This window comes from Cornus florida, unplaced genomic scaffold (assembly GCF_030987335.1).
Source record: "Cornus florida cultivar Cherokee Brave unplaced genomic scaffold, ASM3098733v1 CherokeeBrave_3.0.0_Hap2_Chr10, whole genome shotgun sequence".
Lineage (NCBI taxonomy): Eukaryota > Viridiplantae > Streptophyta > Magnoliopsida > Cornales > Cornaceae > Cornus > Cornus florida.
The window spans coordinates 88,133,897-88,158,430 of NW_026775580.1; the positions used below are offsets into that span (position 1 = coordinate 88,133,897).

Consider the following 24,534-nt stretch of genomic DNA (forward strand, 5'->3'; position numbering starts at 1 on the left):
GGGAATTTAAAACTTACAAAAACTTTGTACTATTTTACAAGAATTTTTTATTTTTTTTTTAAAAAAGGAGGGATCAATTCAATTGTCTTTTTCAATCAGTCCAAGAAGATGACATTATCTAATTTCGTTTGCTTCGACAAGCAATATTTTATTGTTGGCGACAAGCGGCAATTTTGTTGATGGCCACTGATGAGTCAGACCGCTTCACACAATATATATTCATTACTCGTACTTTCATTGTCATCTCAATCTGTGATTTGCAGACGAGCGATATGGCCGATACTTTGCTTCCCACCGAAATGGCTCCTTCCAAATCTGCTCAAGAATTGTTCATCAATGGTGATGAACCACCCCCTCGCTACATAGTTAAGGAAAGCAATTTTGGGTCTATAGATTCTTCTCCTCCATTAGCTCCAATTCCAACCATAGACGTCAGTCTCCTCTTGCCCTCATCATCACCTTCTTCCATTCAAGAACTGGACAAACTAAGATCAGCTCTCAGCTCATGGGGTTGCTTTCAGGTTTTCATTTCTTCATAATTTCTAGAAAATTTTCAATTTTATTGTATTTTACTACTTTGGTATTGATTAATTTTCAAGTTCATTGTGTTTTTCTACTTGGGTACTGATTATTTTTCAATTTTACAATTTTCATTGTGTTTTGCTACATGGGTAGTGATTAGTTTTCAATTTTTTTGTGTTTTGCTACTTGGGTCTTGATTATTTTTCAATTTCATTGTGCTTTGCTACATGGGTAATGATTAGTTTTCAATTTTATTGTGTTTTGCTACTTGGGTCTTGATTATTTTTCAATTTCATTGTGTTTTGCTACATGGGTAGTGATTAGTTTTCAACTTTGTTGTGTTTTGCTACCTGGGTCTTGATTATTTTTGAATTTCATTTTGTTTTGCTACATTGGTAATGATTAGTTTTCAATTTTATTGTGTTTTGCTACTTGGGTACTGATTTTTCTCTCTATATATTCTTGTGATTCTCTGAACTCTGATGATATTTGTTAGGCAATAGGCCATGGAATATCAGATTCATTATTTGACAGAGTGCGTGAAGTTGCCAAACAGTTCTTTGAACTTCCTGTGGAAGAGAAAAAGAAGTACTCTAGAGCAGATGATGAAGGTGAAGGATGGGGAGGTGACTTGATTGTTTCAAGAAAACAAGTTCTAGACTGGTCGGACCGCTTAGTTCTTAAAGTACTCCCTGAAGATGAGAGAAAGCTCAATAAATGGCCACAATATCCAACTGATTTTAGGTACTTCTATAAAATGTTTTATATGTATATGAAAATTTTGATAAAATAGCTTACTTTATTATGTAATTGGTTTAGTTATGAGTTATTTTGAAGACTTGTATTGATAGATGAGGATTGGTATATGTTGTTGCAGTGAGGTTTTACATGATTATGCTTTGAAGGTGAAGTGTGTTTTAGATATTCTCTTTAAGGCCATTGCAAAGTCATTGAATTTGGAAGAGAATATCTTCTTGAACCAGTTTGGAGAGCGGGCATCTTTGATCAGTAGATTTAACTTCTACCCACCTTGTCCAAGACCTGATCAAGTTCTTGGTCTCAAGCCTCATTCAGATAAATCAGGGATGACAGTTCTACTGCAGGACAAAGAGGTGGAAGGTCTTCATGTTCTCAAGGATGATCAATGGTTCAAAGTCCCCATAATTCCCCACGCCCTTGTGGTTAATGTGGGCGATCAAATGCAGGTACAATTTTTTGTCTCAGTGGTCAAATGGAGCTTTGCTGCAACTCATTTACCTAATTTTGGCATGTTAAAATTCATTTAAGGAATGTCACTATTAGATTACCATTAGGCCACTTATGAATCTTGATTAACGTTTGTGTGCCTATGCTTGTAATGGAGGTGTGAGGAGGGGAAATCAACACATTAACATTACAGTTCTTTTTCCATAATTGTTGTGAGTTAATTTATACTAAAGTAGTATAGCTTTGGAAGAAAATTTAAAGCTAAAATTCTTAACTAGTTTTATATCGACGCTTGCAGATAATGAGTAATGGAATTATCAAGAGCCCGGTGCACAGAGCAGTAACAAACCCTGAGAAGCTGAGGATTTCTGTGTCTGTATCTAATGAGGCAGAAGAAGAAAGAGAGATTGGACCAGCAGATGGCTTGATGGATGAGAAAAGGCCTAGGTTGTATAGAAATGTGAAAAACTATGCTGCAATCAACTTTGAATGCTTTCAGTTGGGGAAGGTAGCAATTGATACTGTCAAGGTCTAGTTCATGCAGAATGATGTTGAAATTTGAAGTTCTATGAGAATTGTAGTTCTTTTATAAGGAATAAATCTGCACAAAACTGCAGCGTTTTGCGTAATGCTGCAAAAGCGCGGTGTTTTGATGTGGCTGTGTTAGAAAAACTGAATATTGACATGGTTAGAAGTGTTGTGTATTAAAGTGCTGCTGTTTTTAGTACTTGTGTAAAAATATTGTTTGAAATTGTGAGTTTAATGTGGATTCTGTTCTATGTCTGTCTAGATAAATCCTTCGATCAACTGAAATAACTTGGAATTTTGCATGTTATACTAATAATTATAAGCTGATTAGAGAATTTCAGTAGTCTTTTAACCTACTTAAATCTGTTTGTCTTGCTGGACTTGAACTCTCATCTAAGAGCTCGATGAGATATCACTGACACTAAGTGCCCATTTGGCATGCGCTTTGTTTTTGGCATTTTGTTTTTTACTAAAAAAAAAAAATAGTGTTTTTGCTGTAGAAGCGTTTTTGAAAAAAAATTAGAAACACGTTTGGGAACGATGTTTTAGGCTTTTTGTTTTTGGCCCCTGTTGCACTGTTTTGGTTTTGGGTCATGAACAGTTGTCAAAATAAGAAAAAACAATTTTTTTGGTGTTTTGGTTTTGGGCCACTGTTCACGAAGTGTTTTAGCAAGGAGTAAAATAAAATAAGGTCGCACCAAATATGTTTTTGCTATCAAAATTGACACTGTAGCATTCTAAAAACAAAAACAACAGAAAAACGCATGCCAAACGGGGCCTAAGGGCCACAACCTTGAACTCTCACCTCCCATTTTTGTAAATATGTGTTGAAAAGGGGAAATTCTAAAGTATGTAGATGGGTTGAGGTTGAAGTTCCTATCATTCCTCCTGCACTTGGTGTCAAGTTGTCAACCTATAAAATGTGAAGACGAGGGGAATGGACGGAAATCAGGTGGACCATATGGCTGGGCAGTGATCTCAAGCCATCCCACACACAGATGAAGACGGACCAAGGATAGGGGCTGGGCCACTGCACATAAAACCCATTCAAAAGAAGTTTGATCTTTTCAAATGGGTCATCAATGGTCAAAAGACTCAAAACCCATTGGACAAACCAGCCTGCCACATCATCTGACGATACATGCCAAGCTTCAATTTTATTATTATTATTTTTTTCGGATTAAGTAAATACTCACACAACTATAAAATTGCTCACTGTGAAACTCGAACTCTACTCTTCACAAGCTGGGCTATGTGCCACGCTTCACTGGAGAAGAAAATTTGGAAAGTTTTCTTTTTTTAAAGAAACCCCTCTAAAAACACAGGCTTCCAAGGAAGAAGAAGATGCCTTGGACCATACACAACAACACTACCTTAATTTATAACCTAGTGTAATTCTTAGCTTAAGCTGGATGGAATTGAGTTCTGGAAGCCAATACAGGAACATCGTTATAATTTTTATTTATGTCACGTATGTAAATGAATCAATCTACACTAAAATTCATTGCTTGAAGAAAGTAATAAAAAACTGAATTTTGTAGTTGTTGGTATACATAAATGCATGTAGTAGATATTGAGTAATAATAGAATATACGAATGTTATGTAGAAGTAGAACAGTGAAACCCTAACCTACCAAATAAATAAATAAAACAGTGAAAAAATATGCTGCTACAACTTATAAAGCTTTCAGAAAGGTTAGTAGTTTATCCAGGTCTTATTTGATTCTCACTCAGCAGGAATCAAAGTTTCTTAACGTATCAGAAAGATTAAAGAAGACTCAATTTTTGGCCACAACATTTAAAGGGTTTTAGGTACCAATCAAATAGTACTTAATAAAAACGGAACACTGTCTCAGCAAAATGAGAAATTTATCGTAGTACATCATGTCTGTCTCACTTCTATTGGTGGAAATTACAGTTATTGGTATGTCTCCTTCCTTCCTCATTGTCCAAACAACTCAATAAACTTCAATCTGCTTTCAGCTCATGGGGTTGCTTTCAGGACAAATTCAGAGAACCTTTTCATCAAAGACTTACTTGCGGTCTTTTAAGAGCATGAATCCAGAATGCATTTTATCATCTGGTGTTCGCATAAATCTAAAGAATAATGTAGAAAAAATGGCAGAGAAGAGAACAACAACAATATTAGTAAAGATTAGTGAACTTTCACAAAAAATGAGCACACTTTATTTCATTTCAAAGAAAGATCACAAGAAGAAAATAACAAAACGTACAGAATGGAGTATTTGTACTTGCTATGGATGTACTCATTTAAATTGATAAAGTCAGTAGAACAGGCCAGAATACAACAAATGGAGTGGGGGAGGGGCGAAGAGAGAGAAGAAAAAGAAAAGAAAAGAAAACTACAAAATTGATGACTAAGAAGTCATAATACCACAACTACAGGAGAGTAAATGGACTTCTGTACTGCAGCACCGGAATGTCTTCTTGATCATTGGTTCCCTTTAACCAGCTACATCAAGTTATAAATGCATCGACGGATCTTCACGGAGCTTTAGACCAAATAATAAAACCTGTTCAATCAAAGGTGTAATATTAACTAAGATAATTTTATAAAAATCTAGGACATAAATGTACTCAAATGTATACAAATGAACTAATAATCCCTGATGTTTCATTTTAAGGCAAACATGTGTGCGCGCGCGAGAGAGAGAGAGAGAGAGAGAGGAGGGGGAGGGGGGATGGTGGTGTAATCACTCTCATGTGGCCAGCAAGTTTCAGTGCTTGTGTGTGTCTTGATGGAAGTTTACAGTTAATTTCTCCACAAGTATGATTATTTACTTTGGAGGATCTCATAGTAGTCCACTAGCCCAGTTAGAAATTGCTCTGTCCCAAGGAACTAGGAAACTACATTTGAAATCATAAACTCTATTAAAATGTTAACAGCATGCACCAACACACACGCCAACACAGACAACATCACAGCATTTATGCAAGGTTACAAGAACAATCAAACGGATTAAAAACTGTCAATTTGCATGACTTTGAACAATTCCTAGTCAAGCTCAGACAGCTGGACGCAATGCAACATTCGCATCACCGATGGAGCACTTCTAGTATGTGGTAAAGTAGGTCTCCGTCATTATGATGATTTTGTAGTTCAAGCCACTAAAACAATAAATCCGGTCACAAATAGAAGTTGCAGACCCTCAGAGGATAGAAAAGAGAAGCAATTGATGAGAGTATAACTAAAATTTAACATGTCATATATTCTGTTTTAGTTTTACTACTTCTTAGGCCACTTGATTCCAATGTGATTGTATTAAACCAAAAAACAAAACAATAATACAACACAACTAGAGGGCACACCCTCATAGTACAATGTTACTTGAATAGGCCCATTTCCAAAAGCCAAGAAGAATGAAAAATAACACGCAAAAGTGGCTAGCAGTCTCATCTAGACTAGTCTCAATGCCACAGGGTTACCCTCTCCTGCACTTAAACAGGAAGAAAACATTGTCACGATAGAAATACAAAGTTCCAATTAATCATTCACCCAATCTTGGATATCAGTGAGATGCACAACCCCAATTTCAAACACTTCCAAGCAAATCATTCTAGCCACCTGAGCAATTGAAGTAGCTTCACCTTGATACAAATTAAGGGCCTGTTTGGTTGCTGTTTTACTTCAGGTGTTTTTGTTGCAGGGCTTCATTTCAGGCCCAAAACATGTTTCGTAGCTATTGTTTTGTTTTAAACAGTACTAAAACATTGTTTTAAACAGTACTAAATTTGGGCCCAAAAGTGAAACACCAAAATGGTGCTTTTTGTTGTTTCAATACTGTAGCCCAATAAAAAACACTGTAGCGGAAGAACTAAGTTGTGTCTAACATTGTAGCGGAGGAAGTAACTTTAAAAGGCATTTGCAACATTTGGCCCGATTTTTTCTCTCTCCTCTGAAACCCTAGACGTCTGGCGATTTGGGAGGCGACGAAAAGGAATCGCGATATTGTGGGTAAGAGTACTCTCTCTTCTATTTCTCTCCTGTTTAAAGACCTTTCCTTTGTTGTTTCCTTTGATGTTGCTTTACTTTAAAGTGGATCTGACAGATCTGTTGAATTACATGGTGCGCGATGCTTTTCTGGATTTATTTGTGTTCTTGAGGGTTTCTGAAAACCGATAGGAGTTTTAGACCCAATTACCCATTTCATCATTCTTCGTCCACATCTGTTCCTTCAAAGAATTTTCAATTGCTAGGGCTTTGTTTCAGAGAACGCACGTTCGATTGGGTTCGACATCTTCATGGTACTAATTGAATCCTTCTTCAATCTCATTTTGGGTTGACTCTTGGATCTCATCCATCTATTATTTCTTTCCTATGTTTTTTTTTTATTTATCTTTTGGTGGTTAATTTTGATGTAAAATATGATTACATATTTTCAGGGTTTCAAAATTGCCTAAAGGCCCAACAATTGAAGTGAGAAATTACAGAATCTGGTTCTTATCATCTGAATCATTGAGGGAAGTTTCCATCTCACCCATCTGTTCTTAGTTTTTTTATTTTATTTTTGCTGTCCTGTCATTTTTATTTTTATATGTTTTAATATCTTCAAGTCTCTGTCATGTCATTTTTATTTTTATTTTTTTGTTATCAACACTTTATTTACTCTCTTTTTTAACTCGCTATATTTGTTAGATGGATTACAAATTTGGCTTCATCGTATGTTGTTATAATAAGTGAGTTTTAGGAAATTTTTAATTTTGTTCCTAAACTCATAGGAGAGATTAATCCTATTGCATTTAATCTGAGTAGATTATCAACTTTGTCGCAATTTGAGACTTGATAATAGATACTGTGACTAGTCTGTGAGGCTTAGCCGAAAATTGTATCTTGTGTTGGTGGGTTTTTGTTTTTAGGGCTGTTGAGGATGAATTGACCTTCAAGTTTTTGAGATGTGCATCATTCATATTTGTTTTTCTAGTAATAATCTGCTTGCTTTCAATTTTACTGAGTTGTATCTTGTTTATTGCGAACTTAATCTTTTAATTTGTGACGAAGTGGTAATTAAATTGGAAATTGTACTGATCGAATTGTTTTCTTGGTTGAAAATTGTAGATTCATATTTTAAATTGCTAAGTTTCTCATTTAAAGTCTACTGGTCATATATTTATATAAATCTGTGAGTCTTTTTACATGGTTTTCGTATTCTTCTAGAAATTTCTTGGCATTTCCTAAGCATTGAATACAATTCATTTTGAAAATCAGTGAGTCTTTAATTTATGTAACATTGATATTCAAGGTCATACCTAGTCCTTTCGTATTGTTCATGTTTCTAGAGTATGATTTCCTCCTTTTAATGAACTATAGTAAGAATGTAATTGCTTTAGTACATTGCCGTGAATTCCCCATCTCCAGTAAAGGGACAAAAGTATATATTTAACATTATATATGCTCCTTTAACTTACATTAATTATCCATTATAAAGGTGACCTTTGAAGTGGGCATATATGCCAATGAAACTAATTTTAATCAATTAAATAAAGAACTTGCTGATTGTTTGATCAACGTACTTAGGTGCTTCATTCAGAATACTTGGTTTTCGCTTGATGGCTGATTAGCAATCAATTGAAAGTGAATATGAAGATTCATGTGTGCGTATCACAAATAGATGTGAAAGTTACTTCTTGTTAATTGAAGCTTGCCAGAAAGACAATTATGTTTTCTCCAAATTTTGTTTATACTGATCTTACTTGTGTAAATTAATGAGTTGCAGTAATTTGGAAGGGGTTGTAACTTGTAAGCATTAGCTTGTAATTGTGTATACCATGCGTATCTTAATTTGTTTCTTTAATAATGTGGCATATACCGATGTTTATCTTTGTATCTTTAATAATGTAACTTCTAAACTTAAAATGTTTTTGTTGATGGTCTTATTGTAATTGATTATTTGTTTGATCACAATAGGTATACTGATAAGAGTGACAGCTTCAACTTTGGTGTTATATTGGGTGTTCTGTTAACTGGTAGAGACCCAATGGATCCATTCTTTGAGGGAGCAGTCACTGGGGGAAGTTTCGGACAGTGGCTTCGGCATCTGCAACAAGAAGGGGAGGCCCGAGAAGCATTAGATAGAAGTATCTTTGGGGAAGAAGTAGAAGAAGATGAGATGCTGATGGCAGTGAGATGATGTGTGCTGTTATGAAGATGACGTGTCCTACTATTGAAGCTTGTTCCATGGAAGTGAAATTTGTGTTTTTTGAAGTATGTCTCCTGTAAGATCTTTTGAGTTTTTCTGATACCTTCCTAACAGTTAAGGAAAACATAAGGAAACATCTTTTTATTTGTTAAGCATCTTTTTCTTCGTTTTTGGATCCTATTGTTGAAATTTGTAAACAATGAAGTGAATTGTGTTTGAACTTTGAATTATATCTCCTTTTTAATTTAATCTACTGTTTAATTTGTTCTCAATTTCTTTATCATTTTTCCTAATATAGAAGAATGAGTATGATTTGAGAAGCTTCCATTCTAGCAGGGTGCTTTTTTTATATTTTATTTTTATTTTTATTTTTTATTTTTATTTTTTATGTTATGACTCCTTGATAGATGTTTTGTGAAGTTTGACTCCAAATAGATGGATTAGAAATGAAAAAGGTGATCTTAATATCTAGATCATAAGAATACAGTAAAAAGATGGAAATTTACATGTCATCAAGACTCAAGTTGATGCCAAAACATTGGTCTCGGGATGGAAAAAAATAGGAATTTTGTAGTGCAATTATTAGAACTAACATTCTACATTTTCGCTGAAGCAGTTGCTTCTGTAATTACACTTTGGTTATATATATATATGTTTGTGTGTTCAAATTTCAATATATTTATTAAAAATATATAGACTATTTATATAGAAATAAATTTATAAATAAAATTTTAATTTATAAAAATAAATTAAAAACAATGATAACCAAACATGTTTTTTGTTTCTGTTTTATTTTTTTTTACAATAGTTGGAATTACCAAACATGTTTTGTTTTCAAAATTCTTGAAATGCATGGCTTACCAAACATGTTTTTCATGTTTCTGTTTCCGACATTTCCATAGCAAAACATCGTTCCCAAACGTGCTTCCGATTTTTGCCAAAACACTCCAATAGTAAAAACACTGTTTCTGTTTTAGCCAAAAATAAAAAGCCTAAAGCGAAACGCATGCCAAACGTGCCCTAAGATTTCTAGCCAATCAATTGATTTGATCATCAAGTCTATTTTTTAATAAGGACACTCAACAAACTCCTAATTAATGCTTAGGAATAATTAAAATTTTATTTAAAAGCAAATAATGTGATAAGTGCTTCATCTTTTATAGGAGGAAACATGTTTCATCTTTTATAGGAGGAAACATGTTTCTTTAAAGATAACTCACCTGGTATGGACACATCATCCCCCAGTTAATTTTTTTATTTTTATTTTAAAAAGGACAATTTCCATATAGTAAAAAGGCTTCTCAAGACTTACGAATAATATAATGTGATCCCAATCTTTACTTCCAAATCCTTCCTCACAAATACTGGGTCCTCTGACAAGAAAGAGACTTTCTCTAGGATTTTCTCTACGCCTTTTCATCTCACCCTTGTCAACAACACCATCTTTACAACATTTTTACCCCCTCATGGAACTTGAGATTCTCCAAGGTTTCCATAGACCACTCTTTAAAGACATTGAAAATAGGGTAAAGTGCAAAAAAACCCCTTGAACTATTGATCAATTAGCAACAAACTTCCCTGAACTACAAAAGTTGCAAAAAACCCCCTTGAACTATACATTTTTGTTGCAAATAGCCCAATCCGGTAATGCAACGGTTGAATCTCACCGTCAAAACACAAAACTTTAAATTAAAGACTATACTGACCTTATAAATACGAAAGAACACTAATGCCCCAATTTGTGACCTTTGGATCCAAACACCCAATCAACTCATAATTGAGAATTACCTTTCAAAAATAAAAAAATAAAAAAACTTATAATTGAGAATTTGAGACACTCCCAAACACCCAGTAACCTAATTTCTCAAAATCCCTGAAACCCTCTAATCCCTCTCTCTGTGTGTCTGTGTGTGTGTGTGTGTATATATAGTCTATCAGTTAGAATATATAATGGTCCCTCCGCCTGTGTATATAAATATATTCTCTCTGTCTCTCTCTCTCTCTCTATATATATATATATGTATGGTGCAATGCCGCTTGGAACAAAGGCTATATCTGATTTGTTCTTGATCTCGGACAATTCAAAGAACAAAGGCTATGAAATTAATGGTCTGATTCACACTGCCGTGGCCGCCACCAAACTTGCCAATGGAAGCAAAATCACATGGTCGGAGAGGAAAGAAATATAAATAGATCATCAGAAACAAAGTCCTATATTTACATATCAACATACAAAAAGAAATTGGAAAAAAAAAATAATAATAATAATAATAACTAGATGATTGTGAGTAAGTATGGTGGATTTATAAATTATTTTACTTTTTTTTATTTGTCCATCTATTAATGTACAAAAGAGGAACTTTAGAGAGAGAGAGAGAGAGAGAGAGAGAGTTGGTTGAGAGGTGATAGAGGTGGAGAACAGGTGTTTGCTGTTGACAGTGGAGATGAGTGTGTCATTATGTAGGAGAGATGGAACAGTTGTGGAATGATTTGGATTGAAGAGAGAGATTTGAGTGAATGAACACCACCAGTTTTCAAACAAATTAGGTGCAAAATTAGGTGCAAACTGATGGAGATGGGTGTGAGAAAAGAAGACGAAGAATAGTGTGTGTAACATTGGGTGCTAAACAAAGTACAAAAGAAAAGAAAAAGGTTGGATGAGTTGTCACGTTCTTATTGGTTGTTCAGATTTCTTCCTTGCACATCATCATTTTAAGTGGATAACTGTCAAACCCACGCCGTTTTGATTAGGGGTAAAAGAGTCTTTTAGCATTTCCGGTAATGGGAGTTGACCGGAATGTCCTTGATTGCAACAAATTAATAGTTCGAAGGGGGTTTGTTGTAGTTCAGGGGGGTTTGTTGCAAAACGCTAATAGTTGAAGGGGGGTTTTGCACTTTACCCTTGAAAATATTCAAACAAGAGAGTTGTCTCAGAGATCAAAAAGGTCTCTCTCAAAAACATTGAATAATCCCTTTTATTATAAGTTTAGTTAATGGTCCACATCCAGGATAGTTAAAACTATTTCATAGATAAAAAGATTAACAAAATAGCTCCTAAGGGAGTGCAACACTACAGATATGGAGCCAGAGGCAGAGAAGCCACATAGAAGAGCCATATTCTCATCTCTCCTCCAAAAAAGGAAAATGATATGTAGTCCGACAGTTGGACTAATCCGACTGTTTTATGCGAGTTGGGGAGATGCGTCAGACTTTCGGATGTTGTATTTGTATCACGACTCTCCACGACTCTCCAAAAATTAACAAAAGAATAAGACTTTCTAGAACCAAAAGTACAGGGTGCTTAATATCATATATTACGATTGCGGGATCAGTAATTCTAAGCACTCAAAAGAACGCTTATTCCACTCCTTCCAAAGACTCCACGAAAGACGCAATCTGCCACTTAAAGAAATAATTTGGCCTTCCTGGGCATGCCACACCTCGTTTGACTACTTAAACCTCAAGCACTTTGTTGGGAACTGCTTAATGAACCCTTAAAGGGAGACAAGAAAATCCCCCAACTCCCTAAGCGTTAGGCAAAACAAAAAAAAATGATGCATTGCTTTCTTAAGATCCTTCATGGGTTTTTTAAGCCATTCGATCAATTTATTTTTATGATCAAATCTTCAAAAAAAAAAAAAGCTACCAAAACCTACACTAGAATACTCTTCTTTGTCAATTCTGCACAATCAATTTATGCTATTGTAATCACACACACTTTGCTCTCCTTTTTTTCTTTTCTTTTTATTTTTCGTTTTTATTTATTTATTTATTTATTATTATTATTATTATTATTTTTTATACGTACTATTTGTCTCTCTCTCTCTCTCTCTCTCTCTTTTTTTCATCCCAAAAACATAATTCTTAGCCCTAGGATATCCTATATCCTTTTAGCTTCTACTTAACAACCCAAAGTCCAAACCCACGATTAGGTGAACAATTTGATGGATGTCTAGAGATATTTAATTTATAGAGGAAACAAAGGAACCTTTATTTATTTATAACTTGGAGTTCACAGTAGAAGTTTTATTTTTCTTTTTTCTTTTTTCCCCTAATAAATGGATTATGTTCTCATCCTCCATTTAGAAATCAGTTTATTCTAGATCAGCAAACTTCCACAGCGAGAGCTTTTGTCCTTTCTTGTGCACCACCGTAGTTCTAAAAAAAGTTTCTATCAAATCTTTACATAACAGAGGCACATCAAACATCTTTTAAAAAAAAAAAATCATCATCACATATCACCACCACCACCACGACGAACCCCATGCTCCATTATAGTTTTTGTTGTTTTCAGAAAAACTAGAGAAAATCAGTTTTCTTTGTCATTGTTTTTTGCTGTATCTACCACAAAGCATACATTTAGTCCGTCTATATTATCTAAATTATATTAAAATAACTGTGATTGACATGAAAATGAAATAAAAAATAACATATGCTTGATTAAGAATGTTCAACATGAGACCATTTCATTTATGATTCTCAAAGAGTGGATAATTAACCAAAATACCAATTCAAGCGTTAGTCCATCAAATAACAATTACAGTAAGCCCAATTAAAAATTAAACCTATGAATAGATAGTAAAAAGAAAAATAACTAAACAGTCAGTGAATAATATCAGGATCATATTTACTAAATTTGATTTCAAGTTTTTATATTCATGCAGCAGAAAATAAGCATAGGTTTAAATAGCGATTAAAACCACAATTAAATAACAAAATACGAACCCACATGTCTTACCAGATATAAAGAATCTAGTTGGTCTCTGATTTCAGAGTTTCTGAAGGAGGCGGCAATGCAGCACCATTATGTGGCAACTTCGACAGCACAGGTCTCTCTCCGGAGAAATCCAACCCCTCTGCCTTCCCAAACAATTGTTTCCTCAGAACTTCATGCAAATGCCCAAACAATTCCTTCTTCAGTGACTCAAACGCCAAATCCAGCCTCTCCAACTGCTCCATTGCATTCTTATTATACATAAACAACCCATAATACAAATCAAAGCTGTCACTTGCTGTATTTTCGACCAAATTCAACAGAGTCTCATACCCTTTTGTGTTAATTGGAGTAGCATCCAACCTCAACTTCTCCAGAATCCTCCCCATTGTGTGTGTGATAAATTGCGACCCAGCAGCATGCCGGTCGTGCTCTGCACATAACATCTCCACCATCCTACAACCTTCTTTTGCAAAAATTTCAAGAAATCTGTCACACCTCGAAACCCTAGACTCCTCATCCCCAACCCTAACCCTATCATACACAAATGGAAGCCCAGTCCAACCATCCTTTCCACTCTCGGGTCCAAACATAGGATGTGTACACAGAATATCAAAATCCACTGGCAATATTTGCATAAACAAGCTCCTAGGGAACTCTTTCACTGACAATACATCAACAAACAGTGTACTTCGCTTTAACCTCTGTAACGGCAATGAACGAAGAACATTTTCGGTTGAAATTATAGAAGTACAGACGAGGATTACCTCGGGATGTTCTTCGCAGAGATCATCCGCGTCGGAGAAGAAAGAGACGCCGAGTTTGCTGGCGATGTCGGAGTAGTCGGATCGAGAATGGGCCAGGACGGTGTGGCCTTGGCGGACTATGGTTTTGGCGAGGAATTGGCCGAAGTTGCCGAAGCCAATGATGCCGATTTTGAGCTTGGTGGATTTGGCGATGCGATCGGAGATCTGGGACTCGTAGTCGAAGGGCTGGGCGGCGTCGAGAGAGTGAATTCGGAGGCGTCGGTGAGAGGTTGAGGAGGTAAGGGGGTTGAGAGGGAGGCGATGGGGTGGAGGGGAGAGAGAGAAGCGGCGATAGGGATTTGGGAGGGAGTTGGAGGGAAGGGAGGAGCGGGAAGTAGTAGAAGGTTGGAGAGAGGAGAGAGAAAGCATATTTATATATGTGTGCGTATATATATAGATAGAGAGAGAAGCACTGGAGAAGACGACGGAGATTTGCAGCGGTGGAGTTGAAGACGGAAGAGGGAGCTTGGCGGACTTGGTGTTGCGCTGTCGGTGGTCGTAATTTGGAAGTGATTGGGAAATGAAACGTACTAGTCCGTCCTGCAGTTTTTGGTCACGTGGAGGTTTTTTGTTTTAGCATGTGGAGGTTTAATTATTACTGTAATCCGTATGGAGTATTATTATTTTCATGTTGCATTGCTGGTTTTTACTTTTCTGGGTTAGTGACAAAAAAATAAAATAAAATTCCTGGCAAAAAATTATTTGGTTGTCAATTTAAAAAAATTATTTTTTAAGAACTGAATTAAAAAATAGAGTAAAGTACACTCACACTTTCTAAAGTTTGACAAAAGGATACCTAGAAAAAATTTAGCTATTTTTTGGATAAAGACACCCCCTAAAGTTTCAAAAATGGACAAAGACACCCCTTTACATGAAAAATTAACCAAATTACCTTTTAACAGTTTAGGAGACTTTTTAATTTTACAATTTAATAAATTGGACTAATCTACTCTCATGATCAATTTATGCATAAAAAAAAAACTTTATATTGTTCATTTTTTTTTTTTTTAAATAACCCAACTTCTTAAAAATGTAAACGTCTAAATTGATTTTTTGATCCGATACATATATTTCAAATAAATTATATTTTATTATTACTTCTTTTCTTTTTTCTTTTTTATTTTTAAATTAAGATGCATCTAAAAAAATTAAATCAATCTTTTTTCCTTAAAAATAAAAAATATGGTACCAGTATAACTTTATGCATCTTAAATTATATATCAAATATTATGCATTTCCCAACATAAAAAGGGAAAAAACAATAATAACAAAACAAAGGAAAAAAAAAAAAAAAACAAAACAAAACAAAGGCACGCATAAAGTCAAGATGCATATAAAGTTATACTAGTAACTATTTTCTTTTATGTTGGAAAATGCATAATATTTGATATATAATTTAAGATGTATAAAGTTATACTAGTACCATATTTTTTATTTTTAAATAAAGGAGATTGGTTTAATTTTTTTAAATGAAAGAATTAAGCATCTTAATTTAAAAATAAAAAAGAAAAAGAAAATAAATAATAACAAAATATAATTTATTTGAAATATATGTATTGAATCAAAAAATCATTTTAGACGTCTACATTTTTAAGAAGTTAGGACAATTATAAAAAAAAAAAAAAAAAAATGTAAACAATATAAAGTTTTTTTTTTTATTCATAAATTGTTCATGAGGGTAGATTGGTTCAATTTATTAAATTATAAAATTAAAAAAGTCTCATAAAAGTTCAAAGGGTAATTTGGTTAAAAAACAAGTAAGTTTCCTCTAAGTGCTTTTTTACCGAACCTCAGGGGTGATTTATCCTAAAAAATAATATTGTACTCTATTTTCAAAAAATAAAATTAAACAGGCTCATTTTATCTACCATGTTCTAAGCCTGTAGCTCGGTTTGTTTAAAGCCCGTAGCCCACCATCATAAAGCCCAAGGTCCAGGTTCAGAATTAAAAAACTACGTACATAAGCCCAGCCCTGCCCTGCCCGTTATGCACCCTCACCCAGACAAAGCTGAAACACACTTTTATCTTTAAATGTACTTTCTTATTCCTCTCTCCCTGATCTGCTTTCTCTCTCTTTATCTTCCCCGACAATAGATCCAGTTTGAACGTTCAGATCTAGAGTTCTCTTTCACTCTATTGGACTCTCCTTCGTTTCCTGTTTCTCTCCCCACCGGCCGAAGGAACTAAGGTATGATTTCTTCTCCATTTTTATTCATGATTTTGAAACTCCAATTTCTCATTATTTTTTTTTCTTTCCCTAAAATTTTGTTTTCGTCATTTTCAGAATTTTAAAATTACTCATTTTGAATACCTGATTTGATTCGTATGATATTGGTTGTTTAGTTTCATGTGTATGGGTTAGATGGCTTTCACCTTGATCCTTGCTAACAATTGAACAACCCCATACCGAAAAATTCCTTTTGAGTTTTTTTTTTCCCCAAAATTCCTCCATTATTTCTTCTAACCCCACTTTAGATTTATTTACTAGCAGAAAAATTCGTTTTATATATTTATTTTTATTTTTGTGTGTTAAGATAAATTATAATGCCTTGGGTTGGAAGCCATTAATGATTAACCCGGTCATGCCATAGATGTGGAAGGATGGAAACTTTCTGGGTGGTTTATAGGTGTATTTATTCTATGAATAATGATAGAGGAACCGAAATATTAGCCTACCGAACCTGACAGGCCAAGCGACGTCAGATTGTTTAACGTTTAGGAGAATAAAACTTCCTCTCTCTGAGTCACTTGGAAAAAAGAAAGAAAAGAAAAATGCTGGTTGAAGATCAACGACGGGGAGGGCGTATCCCGGCCAAGACTAATTTCCCATGCCTGAGAAAAGGGAAAAACAAAACCCCTTGAAGATCGTGATAAGAGAAAGCTAAGGAAGTTGGGAAGATGCTGGATTGGGTTGAAATCATTTGTTATGTCCTGGTCCTCACCATCACTATGGGTAGAAATATAAACACAATTTTGTGAAATTTGTTCTTCAATCACTTCCATTGGTTTTTGTTTCATGATTGCATTAGCAAGCAACTAAGAAATATCTAGAGTCAAAACAATCTCACCACTCTCTATCACAAAGTTTACCCAAATGATAATTCAGAAATGTAGAATGTGTCCATGGCAAATCATCATGAATTGTCCTACAGATTATTTTGCGAATGTGGGTGATGTTGACTCTTCACTACAATTGCGAATGTGGGTGATATGGACTCTTCACTACAATTCCCTATTATTGCTATTATTCATATTTTGCTCCGGCAGGAGAAATTAGTCTTGGCTACGCCACCGCTAAACTGCCAGCGGCGGCGGTGTACGCTCTCCATCCCCTCCTCCTCCGCCGTCTCCAGTAACCTAACGCAGCAGCAGCGTTGGTTTAATGTTTAAACAAGGCTACGTCAGGTTCGGTGAAAGTTTTGGACTAATATTTTGGTTCCCTATCATTACTCTTATTCATTTATCATTTTAGGTAGATGGTGACTTTTTGGGCGGTGTACTGTAGTAATGTTTGCTTGCAACAGTATCATTTTTTTACCTTAGGTAGGTTTGGTCGGTCTTTTCCTAAAAAAATACATATTAACTTATTATTATTATTATTATTATTATTAAGGTTAAGCAAATGGCATATGTATTTACATAAGTTTGGGCTAGCCTAATAATACAAAAGATATGTAAACAAACAGTAAGGCCCATGGCCCAAACAAATGGACTGAGCTAGATATTTCGTTTCTGCCACACATTTGGGTAACTACCCACCTTAACGATTTTTATAGGAATATATTTTTAAGGTTTTGAAATTAGAAAAGAAAAAAAATGCTTAGATATATGTACAATGTTAGAATTTTACATGTCTTGTCGTATTTGATTTCTGTAGAATTTTTTTTTGATAAATCTTTTAGGGTATCAATAAATATTTTATTATAGAAAAATCTTTTTTATGGTTCCCAATAGATTCTCTACTATTTTCGATAAACCTTTTAGAGTATCAATAAATATTTTACTGTTTGAAACTGTCACATATATTATTTTGTCACACCACTCAAACACAATTGTTACACGTTAAAACATTGTCATACTACCTCAGCACTGAATCTCTTTTGACCCTCATAATCTCTTTAGTCCCTCAACAACCATCTTCTCAAAACTTACCTCTTCTGACCCATATCTGCTCCCTCAACAACCATCTTCCCCTCTACTCAACACTCATCTCTTTTGCCCTTCATCATCTGTTGACTCTGATCTTGTATGCTAGGGACAGTTGGTCCTTAATGCTTTGTTTGGTTGGAGGGATGAAAAAACGGAGAGAAGGGAGAGGGGAAGGGATGTACGAGGCATCCCTAGGAAAAGGAAAGTGTCTCTCTCATTTTTTTTTGTTTTGTTGAATGAAATAGATAGTAGAAAGGATGGATGTAGCAACACTTTTTTTTTATTTGGTTGGAAGGAAGGTAAAGAAGGTTTTATATTGTTTTTACTAATATACACATTATATAAAATTATAAAAATTATATATCCATTACAAATTAGGCAACAAGGTTAAAAATGAAAATTAAAAATTTGTTGGTTATTATACTTCTTTCTCTCTCCTATTCTCCCCAATTTTGGCCAGATAGAAAATTACAAAGGAAGGATCATCCCTCCTTGCTTCCTCCCTCTTTTCTCTTCGCTTCAACCAAATACAAAAAAACACTTCTTTTATACCCCCTCATCCATCCCTCCTTAATCCTTCCCTTTAACCAAACAAAACATAGCACAAGTCTATTTCACGATATCATCTACAACAAAAATTTCAATGGATTTCACGAAACATTCTTTTTAAGGCAAGTTTTGTAGAGAGAGGTTTCTTCTAATGAGAATTTTTAGTTTTCATTTTTTTCTCCAACTAAAAGGATAGATACTTTTGGGTTTCTATGATCATTTCATGTAAATTTTTATTATTATTATAAGAATCAAGTGTGATCACCTCTACTACCCACCTAAACTCCTTTTAGTATTAATAGATAATTATTATTTTTGTTTGTTTACATATCTGTTAGGCTGCTATTTTTTTGCCCTAGATGGAGATATAGATAGAGTGGCCTTTTTGAGGATTCTTATTGTAACATGCATCTATCTTGACTCGGATAGACCTCAAGATTTATTCTCTAGTAGGTTACCTTCTCTCTGAACAACAAAAACCCAATGCACGCGTAAATATTCAGCTATGGATTTCTTTTAAAAAATTCAGCTATGCTTCCCTATTTTTTTTGTCCTCGTTCATCAATCTACATTCTTAACTGAAATTTATGCCATGAATTTCCTCCATGAACAAGGACAAAAAAAAAAAAAATTATGCTTGGCATAAATTTTGGTCAAGAATGTAAATTGATGAACGAGGACAAAAAAAAAATGGGAAGCATAGCTGAATATTTGAAAAGAAATCCATAGCTATTTACATGTGCATTGGGTTTTTGTTGTTTAGAGGGAAGGTAACCTACTAGAGAATAAATCTTTTCGGCCATGCAAAGTCATTTGATTCAAGAAGGGGTCTATCCGACACAAGATAGATGCATGCTACGATAAGAATACCCGTAATACGAAGATTGGCAAGGCAATGTGTTGTACCATTTGAGTGAGAGAATCCCGATGAACTTGACTCGCTCGAGCAGGCCGAATTCTTTGCCTTGAAAAGGTCTGCTGTTGTTGCTGTGACAGTCGAAAACAATCACCAACTTCTTATCGCCCCCTCTTCATAGCCCCTCAAAAATAGTTTTCAACTGTGGAGGCGTATTAAATGCCACGTGCCCTGGCAAAAAGGGTAGAGAGCCCTGTTGCACATACCCTAAATGTTATGGGTTAGTTTTATAGTGCTCCTTTTTCTTTATTTATAAATTTTATTTTTTTATGTTATATTATCAAAAAAGTACTTATAAGTACTATTTTAAGTTTTAACAGTCAATAGCAGCAGACTATTGTGCTCAAACCACCATGGAGGGAGTGCCCTGGTACAAAAAAAGAATGCAGCATGTAAGCATGTAAGTTATCAACAAGCTATTTTTTATCAACAAGGAATGATGGTCTCATGGTATCAGGACATCTTCTCCATCAACTTGTCTGGACCAAGCGCTTTTGCGTCAATCTATACCTCGATTTGGTCCCGTCTTAAAATGCAAAGAACTTAACAACAAATTTGTAACAGGTCAATCCCTTCATGGCGGTTTGACTCGCAGCGGACTATTGTGCTCAAACCGCCATGAAGGGAATGCCCTGTTACAAATTTGTTGTTGAGTTCTTTGCATTTTAAGAGAGGACCAAACCGAGGTAGAGATTCACCCAAAAGCACAAGTTGATGGAGAAGATGTCCTGATACGTCAGGGTAAAGACCATCATTCCTTGTTGATAAAAAATAGCTTCTTGATAAATTACGTGCTGCATTCTTTTTTTATTTATTTGTTATTTTTTATCATTAAATAGATAACAATCAATAGCAGCGGACTATTGTGCTCAACGACCCCACTGGTGTGGCAAGGTGTTATCACCATCCTAGATTTTCTCTCTTTGCTAAATCTCATTTACTTTATCTCTCATTTCCCTTGTTGTATTTGATTTGCTATTTTGTTTGTGTCAAATGAAATGACACAGAGACATAAGGTTAGCTTAAAATTGCATATAACAGTATTTTTGTTTGCATTTGCTGATATGATTTCAACCTTCCCGGATGAATTTGATCGCAAGGGAGGATCCAAGCAATGAAGATTCGCTGATGTAACAGAATTTCTCTCCCTCCCTCTCTCTCTCTATATAGATGTTATAGCATTTACTTGAAATACTGAAAAGTGAAGGGGAAGGACAAATTAGGAATTGCAATTTCTGTGTTTGATGCCTTCTTGTGTGGATTGAACTTCACTGTCTTCCATTCTTGAAGATTTTAGTATGTCTCCTCGGGTAATAGAAGATGGAACACCCCAAACATACCTGCATACTTGATGTAATCCTTTATCATATGAACCCTCTTCTAAAATAAGTGCACTTATGGTTTCACAGTCCCTTGATTCTTAATTTTTTAAATGTTCTTTTACTGTGGTTGTCTTTGATTTTGTGCATTAGGTTGGTGAGTTTTGACAGAAAGAACCGGAGGAATTGCCCCCTTGAATATATATTTTTTATTATTACTATTATGGCCCACTATTTTTGTCATTCTGATATATATATATATATATAAATGAAATATTACCTTTGCTCCCCCTAAAATTATTTTAAAAATTCAGTGTTGCCCCCCTCCCTTGAGTTTCTGAGTTGTCCCTAGTTATCATCAGTCTCGCTTTATCAATTGTCGTTATGATGAGACAACGTCTTACTCTAATATTAGGAAGTTAGAGGATGTTGAATCTTTCGGATGTTTTCTTCTAAAAAGCACTTTACAATATGGAGTGTTATGGTAGTGGTATAATTCTCTGAACTTGGTTACTACTTACTACTAATTCACAAGTATTATATGGGTTTTTTTTTTTTTTTTTTGGTGTTGGAAACCATTGTTTTTGTTTTCTGGTATTGTGTTATTGGGGTGTAAAGAAATTTAGTTTTTTGGGCGATACAAAATTATAGATTGATGAATAGAGGAGAAATAATTGGTGATGCGTGGCATCATTATTGTAAGAACCACTGCACAAGGAAAGTCTTACTAATATTTGCATCTCCATAATGCCGTCTCTAAATAAAATTTTTCCTAGATAACACAGATACCAAGATAAATATTTCTTCTTTTTTAGTTGTTTTTTAATATACTATTTATGTTTTGATTTAAGTTTTTCAATTTGATATGGTAGTCTGAAATTTTGTTTGTCTTACGGGCCTGGCCCATTTGACCCTTGATCCATTTATGACCTACTTTTGATGGGTAAATAATGAGTTACTACGTCCATTCAAAATCGGTCCAAAACTCATCCAAACCCTCTCGATTGACACCCTAGATGTGATTACTAAATTTTAAAGGCAGGATTGTACTGTTAGCAAAGAAGTGATGTATGTGATGGTATGTCACTATTTGTATTTTTGGGGCTAATAAACTTTTGTAGAAGAGTTTTTGTTAAAAAACTTGTGGGAAGAGTAGTGCGGGCTAAATAATAATGTATTTTTGGGGCTAATAAACTTTTGTACATAATGATGTAATTCTGGGGCGAATAAACTTTTGTACAAGAGTTTTGTAAAAAACCCCATTGGGTCTGTTTAATAATTCTTTTACTTTCTTACTTTTACTTTATTCAAAAGTAAAATCAAAAGATGAAATAGAAAGTAAAATGATGTTTAATAAGAAGATTTTATTTTTAATATTTTGAAAGTGAAAAACAAAAAGTAAGTTTAATAATTTTGATTTTAATATTGCTTTTCTATTATCTTTCTCTTTCAGCGGTGGACTAAACTTGGTCTGCTCCGGGGAGCCATTATTCAATTGGGTCTCTCAACCCAGATGTAAGGTGTAAATTGGGTATTTCAACTTGCCTCTCCTCCGATATTCAATTGGGTTTGGAGACCACATGAAGACAAATAAATCTCTATGAACTCTCTCTTTCTCTCTCTCTAACACCGAATTCGTAGAGTAAAACTGTAAAAAAACAATTAGTGAACCAGAGATTCCCAAAGATCTACAAGCACTTTCTTGAATTCTGTTTAAAAAAAAAAAAAAAAAAAAAAAAGAAGCCTAGAAGAACTTGAAGGCTCAAGATTTTGTTGAGAAAACCACGTAATAATGTAGAAAAATTTCGAACCAAACAAGCAATTAATCACAAGATAGAGCTACAAACACAAAAATCGATCGAGTATTTTAATGAATCTCTACGCTAAAATGAACTCAGAGAGAATTTAGAGAGAGAGAGAGAGAGACTATTATTACAGAGAATCTCTGGTTTTCATGCATTCAAAGAACCTTCAATTTTACAAAGCACAAACTCAGAGAGAGAAAAAAGGGATTTAGAGAGAGAAAGTATGAGTGAGTTTAGAGAGAAACATATCTCGTCTCAGAGATCTCGTCCTTGTTCACTCTTGCCATGACACCAACAAACAGCAACAGAAGCAGAAACGAACACAGAGAAATTCACTTTTTAGAACCGCCATTGCCATTACACAGTCGCAGAGATCCCCTTCTTTTTCTCTCCCTAAACTATCCTTACTTTCACTCTCTAAATTGGAACCAAATAACAGATAGAGAGTGTGGGTGCAATTTCTCACACCCGAACACTTAGAGAAACAAATCAAAAGAAAATATACAAAATATTGATGAAACAATTAGCAATTTTTGAAGAGAATAACAATGATGGGAATTCGACGATCTTTCATTTTCATTCAGGCTCTATTTATAAGCTTTTTTCAGAGAATTTATATGGACCCGTTTTCTGGCTTTATTCCCAGACGTGGGTATTTATGCCTACTTATCGTGTGCATACTTTTATGGCAAGCGTTATGGACTTATGGACCTGTCGAGATTGGGCTATCCATTCGGCTTTTATGTCAAGTGAAGCTTCCTTTATTTAATTGGGCTGAATTGGCATATGTATATGGCTTCTGTTGTTGGGCTTCCAACTGATGGTGGGCTTCCGAGTGTTTTTAGTTTAGTAACGGGCTGCTCTTTTGATGCCATGTGGTGTGTTAGGATTGGTGGGGGGTTTTTTCCTCCATATTTTGCTCCCGATTCTTTTTATGAATTCGATTCATATAAGGAATTATAATTGCTTTTGGAAAGTGGAAAAGTTTTTGCGGCTATTACTGCCTGTCATTACCATTTGTACTGCTTATTTTAGGGTCTTGTGCTCGCCTTTTCGTTATCCGCCTCTCTTTGCTTATATATTGTGTTCTCGTCATTTGGGTGTCTGCACCTGTGATCTTGTTCCCGAGTTTTAGTGAGAGTCCGATTATTGCTACAACATCTCCTTTCATCCGTCGAGGTTAGTCTTTCTTTTGTTCCCTCTTTCTTACATTATGAGTTAAGAAAGTAGCGAACGAACTCAAAGTGTTCAAATGTCTAATTCTTAGTCGGGGACTGGGGCGGCGAGTCTGAGTGATTATGCCAAGGGTCCCATAATCCTCCCTGTGGATATTGTAGAAAAGAAGTCTTTTTCAATTGCTCAGTTGAGAAAGAAAAATTGCGTTCCTTCTGACGTTACTCTTAAGAAGTACAACCATGATTTGAATTTTAGTACAGGCGAGGGTTTGGAGGAAGGCAAGATGCCCTTTTCGGCTTTACATTTTCCTGCCTTTCGATTTCCCCTTAATCCTTTCTACCTTCAAGTCCTGTCGGTGTTGAATTTGGCTCCCATCCAGATTAACCCCAATTTTTTTCGCATCCTCTCATGTCTTTTTGCTTTGAATAGGGTTTGAGGTTTGACTTTGAATCTTGCCAATCTTTTGCTTTGCTATACACTTGATAAAACGAAGGGTGGAGAGGGCAGATTTCACTTTCATTCTAAGCCGGGTAAGGCTCTTTTCTCTCACCTTAACACTTCTGACAAGGAGTGGAAAGACAAAATTGTTAAAGTCGGAGGGCCGTGGCGATCTTCGTTTGCTCGAGATTTATTCGTTTGATCGAGCTTTCATGCCCTATTCGTTCTTGCACTTGATGATTCGGGTG

The 24,534-nt window shown here is 34.9% G+C and overlaps 2 protein-coding genes and 1 long non-coding RNA gene across 4 annotated transcripts; 2 read left to right on the forward strand and 1 right to left on the reverse strand.

The window, feature by feature from the left end:
- Window positions 1-2,487, forward strand: LOC132278734 (protein SRG1-like). The gene is made up of 4 exons (XM_059780602.1): window positions 1-521; window positions 1,019-1,266; window positions 1,400-1,727; window positions 2,027-2,487. Exons 1-4 carry the CDS (start codon window positions 180-182, stop codon window positions 2,261-2,263), a joined length of 1,155 nt encoding a protein of 384 aa, XP_059636585.1. The 5' UTR covers window positions 1-179; the 3' UTR covers window positions 2,264-2,487.
- A 1,448-nt stretch (window positions 2,488-3,935) lies between these two features.
- Window positions 3,936-14,479, reverse strand: LOC132279837 (arogenate dehydrogenase 2, chloroplastic). 2 transcript variants are annotated; one of them, XR_009471407.1, is made up of 3 exons: window positions 13,153-14,479; window positions 4,652-4,790; window positions 3,936-4,353 (listed from the first exon to the last, which is right to left on the reverse strand). XR_009471407.1 is itself a non-coding variant. In XM_059781885.1 (2 exons), exon 1 carries the CDS (start codon window positions 14,301-14,303, stop codon window positions 13,167-13,169), a length of 1,137 nt encoding a protein of 378 aa, XP_059637868.1. In that variant the 5' UTR covers window positions 14,304-14,479; the 3' UTR covers window positions 4,421-4,790; window positions 13,153-13,166. The 2 variants fall into 2 exon arrangements, 1 of the variants encoding a protein (XP_059637868.1); XM_059781885.1 differs by lacking the exon at window positions 3,936-4,353 and having other exon boundaries at window positions 4,421-4,790.
- A 1,489-nt stretch (window positions 14,480-15,968) lies between these two features.
- Window positions 15,969-22,609, forward strand: LOC132279838 (uncharacterized). Its single transcript, XR_009471408.1, has 2 exons — window positions 15,969-16,122; window positions 22,321-22,609. It is a non-coding gene; the product is annotated as an uncharacterized LOC132279838 (long non-coding RNA).
- The last annotated feature ends 1,925 nt before the right edge of the window (window positions 22,610-24,534 follow it).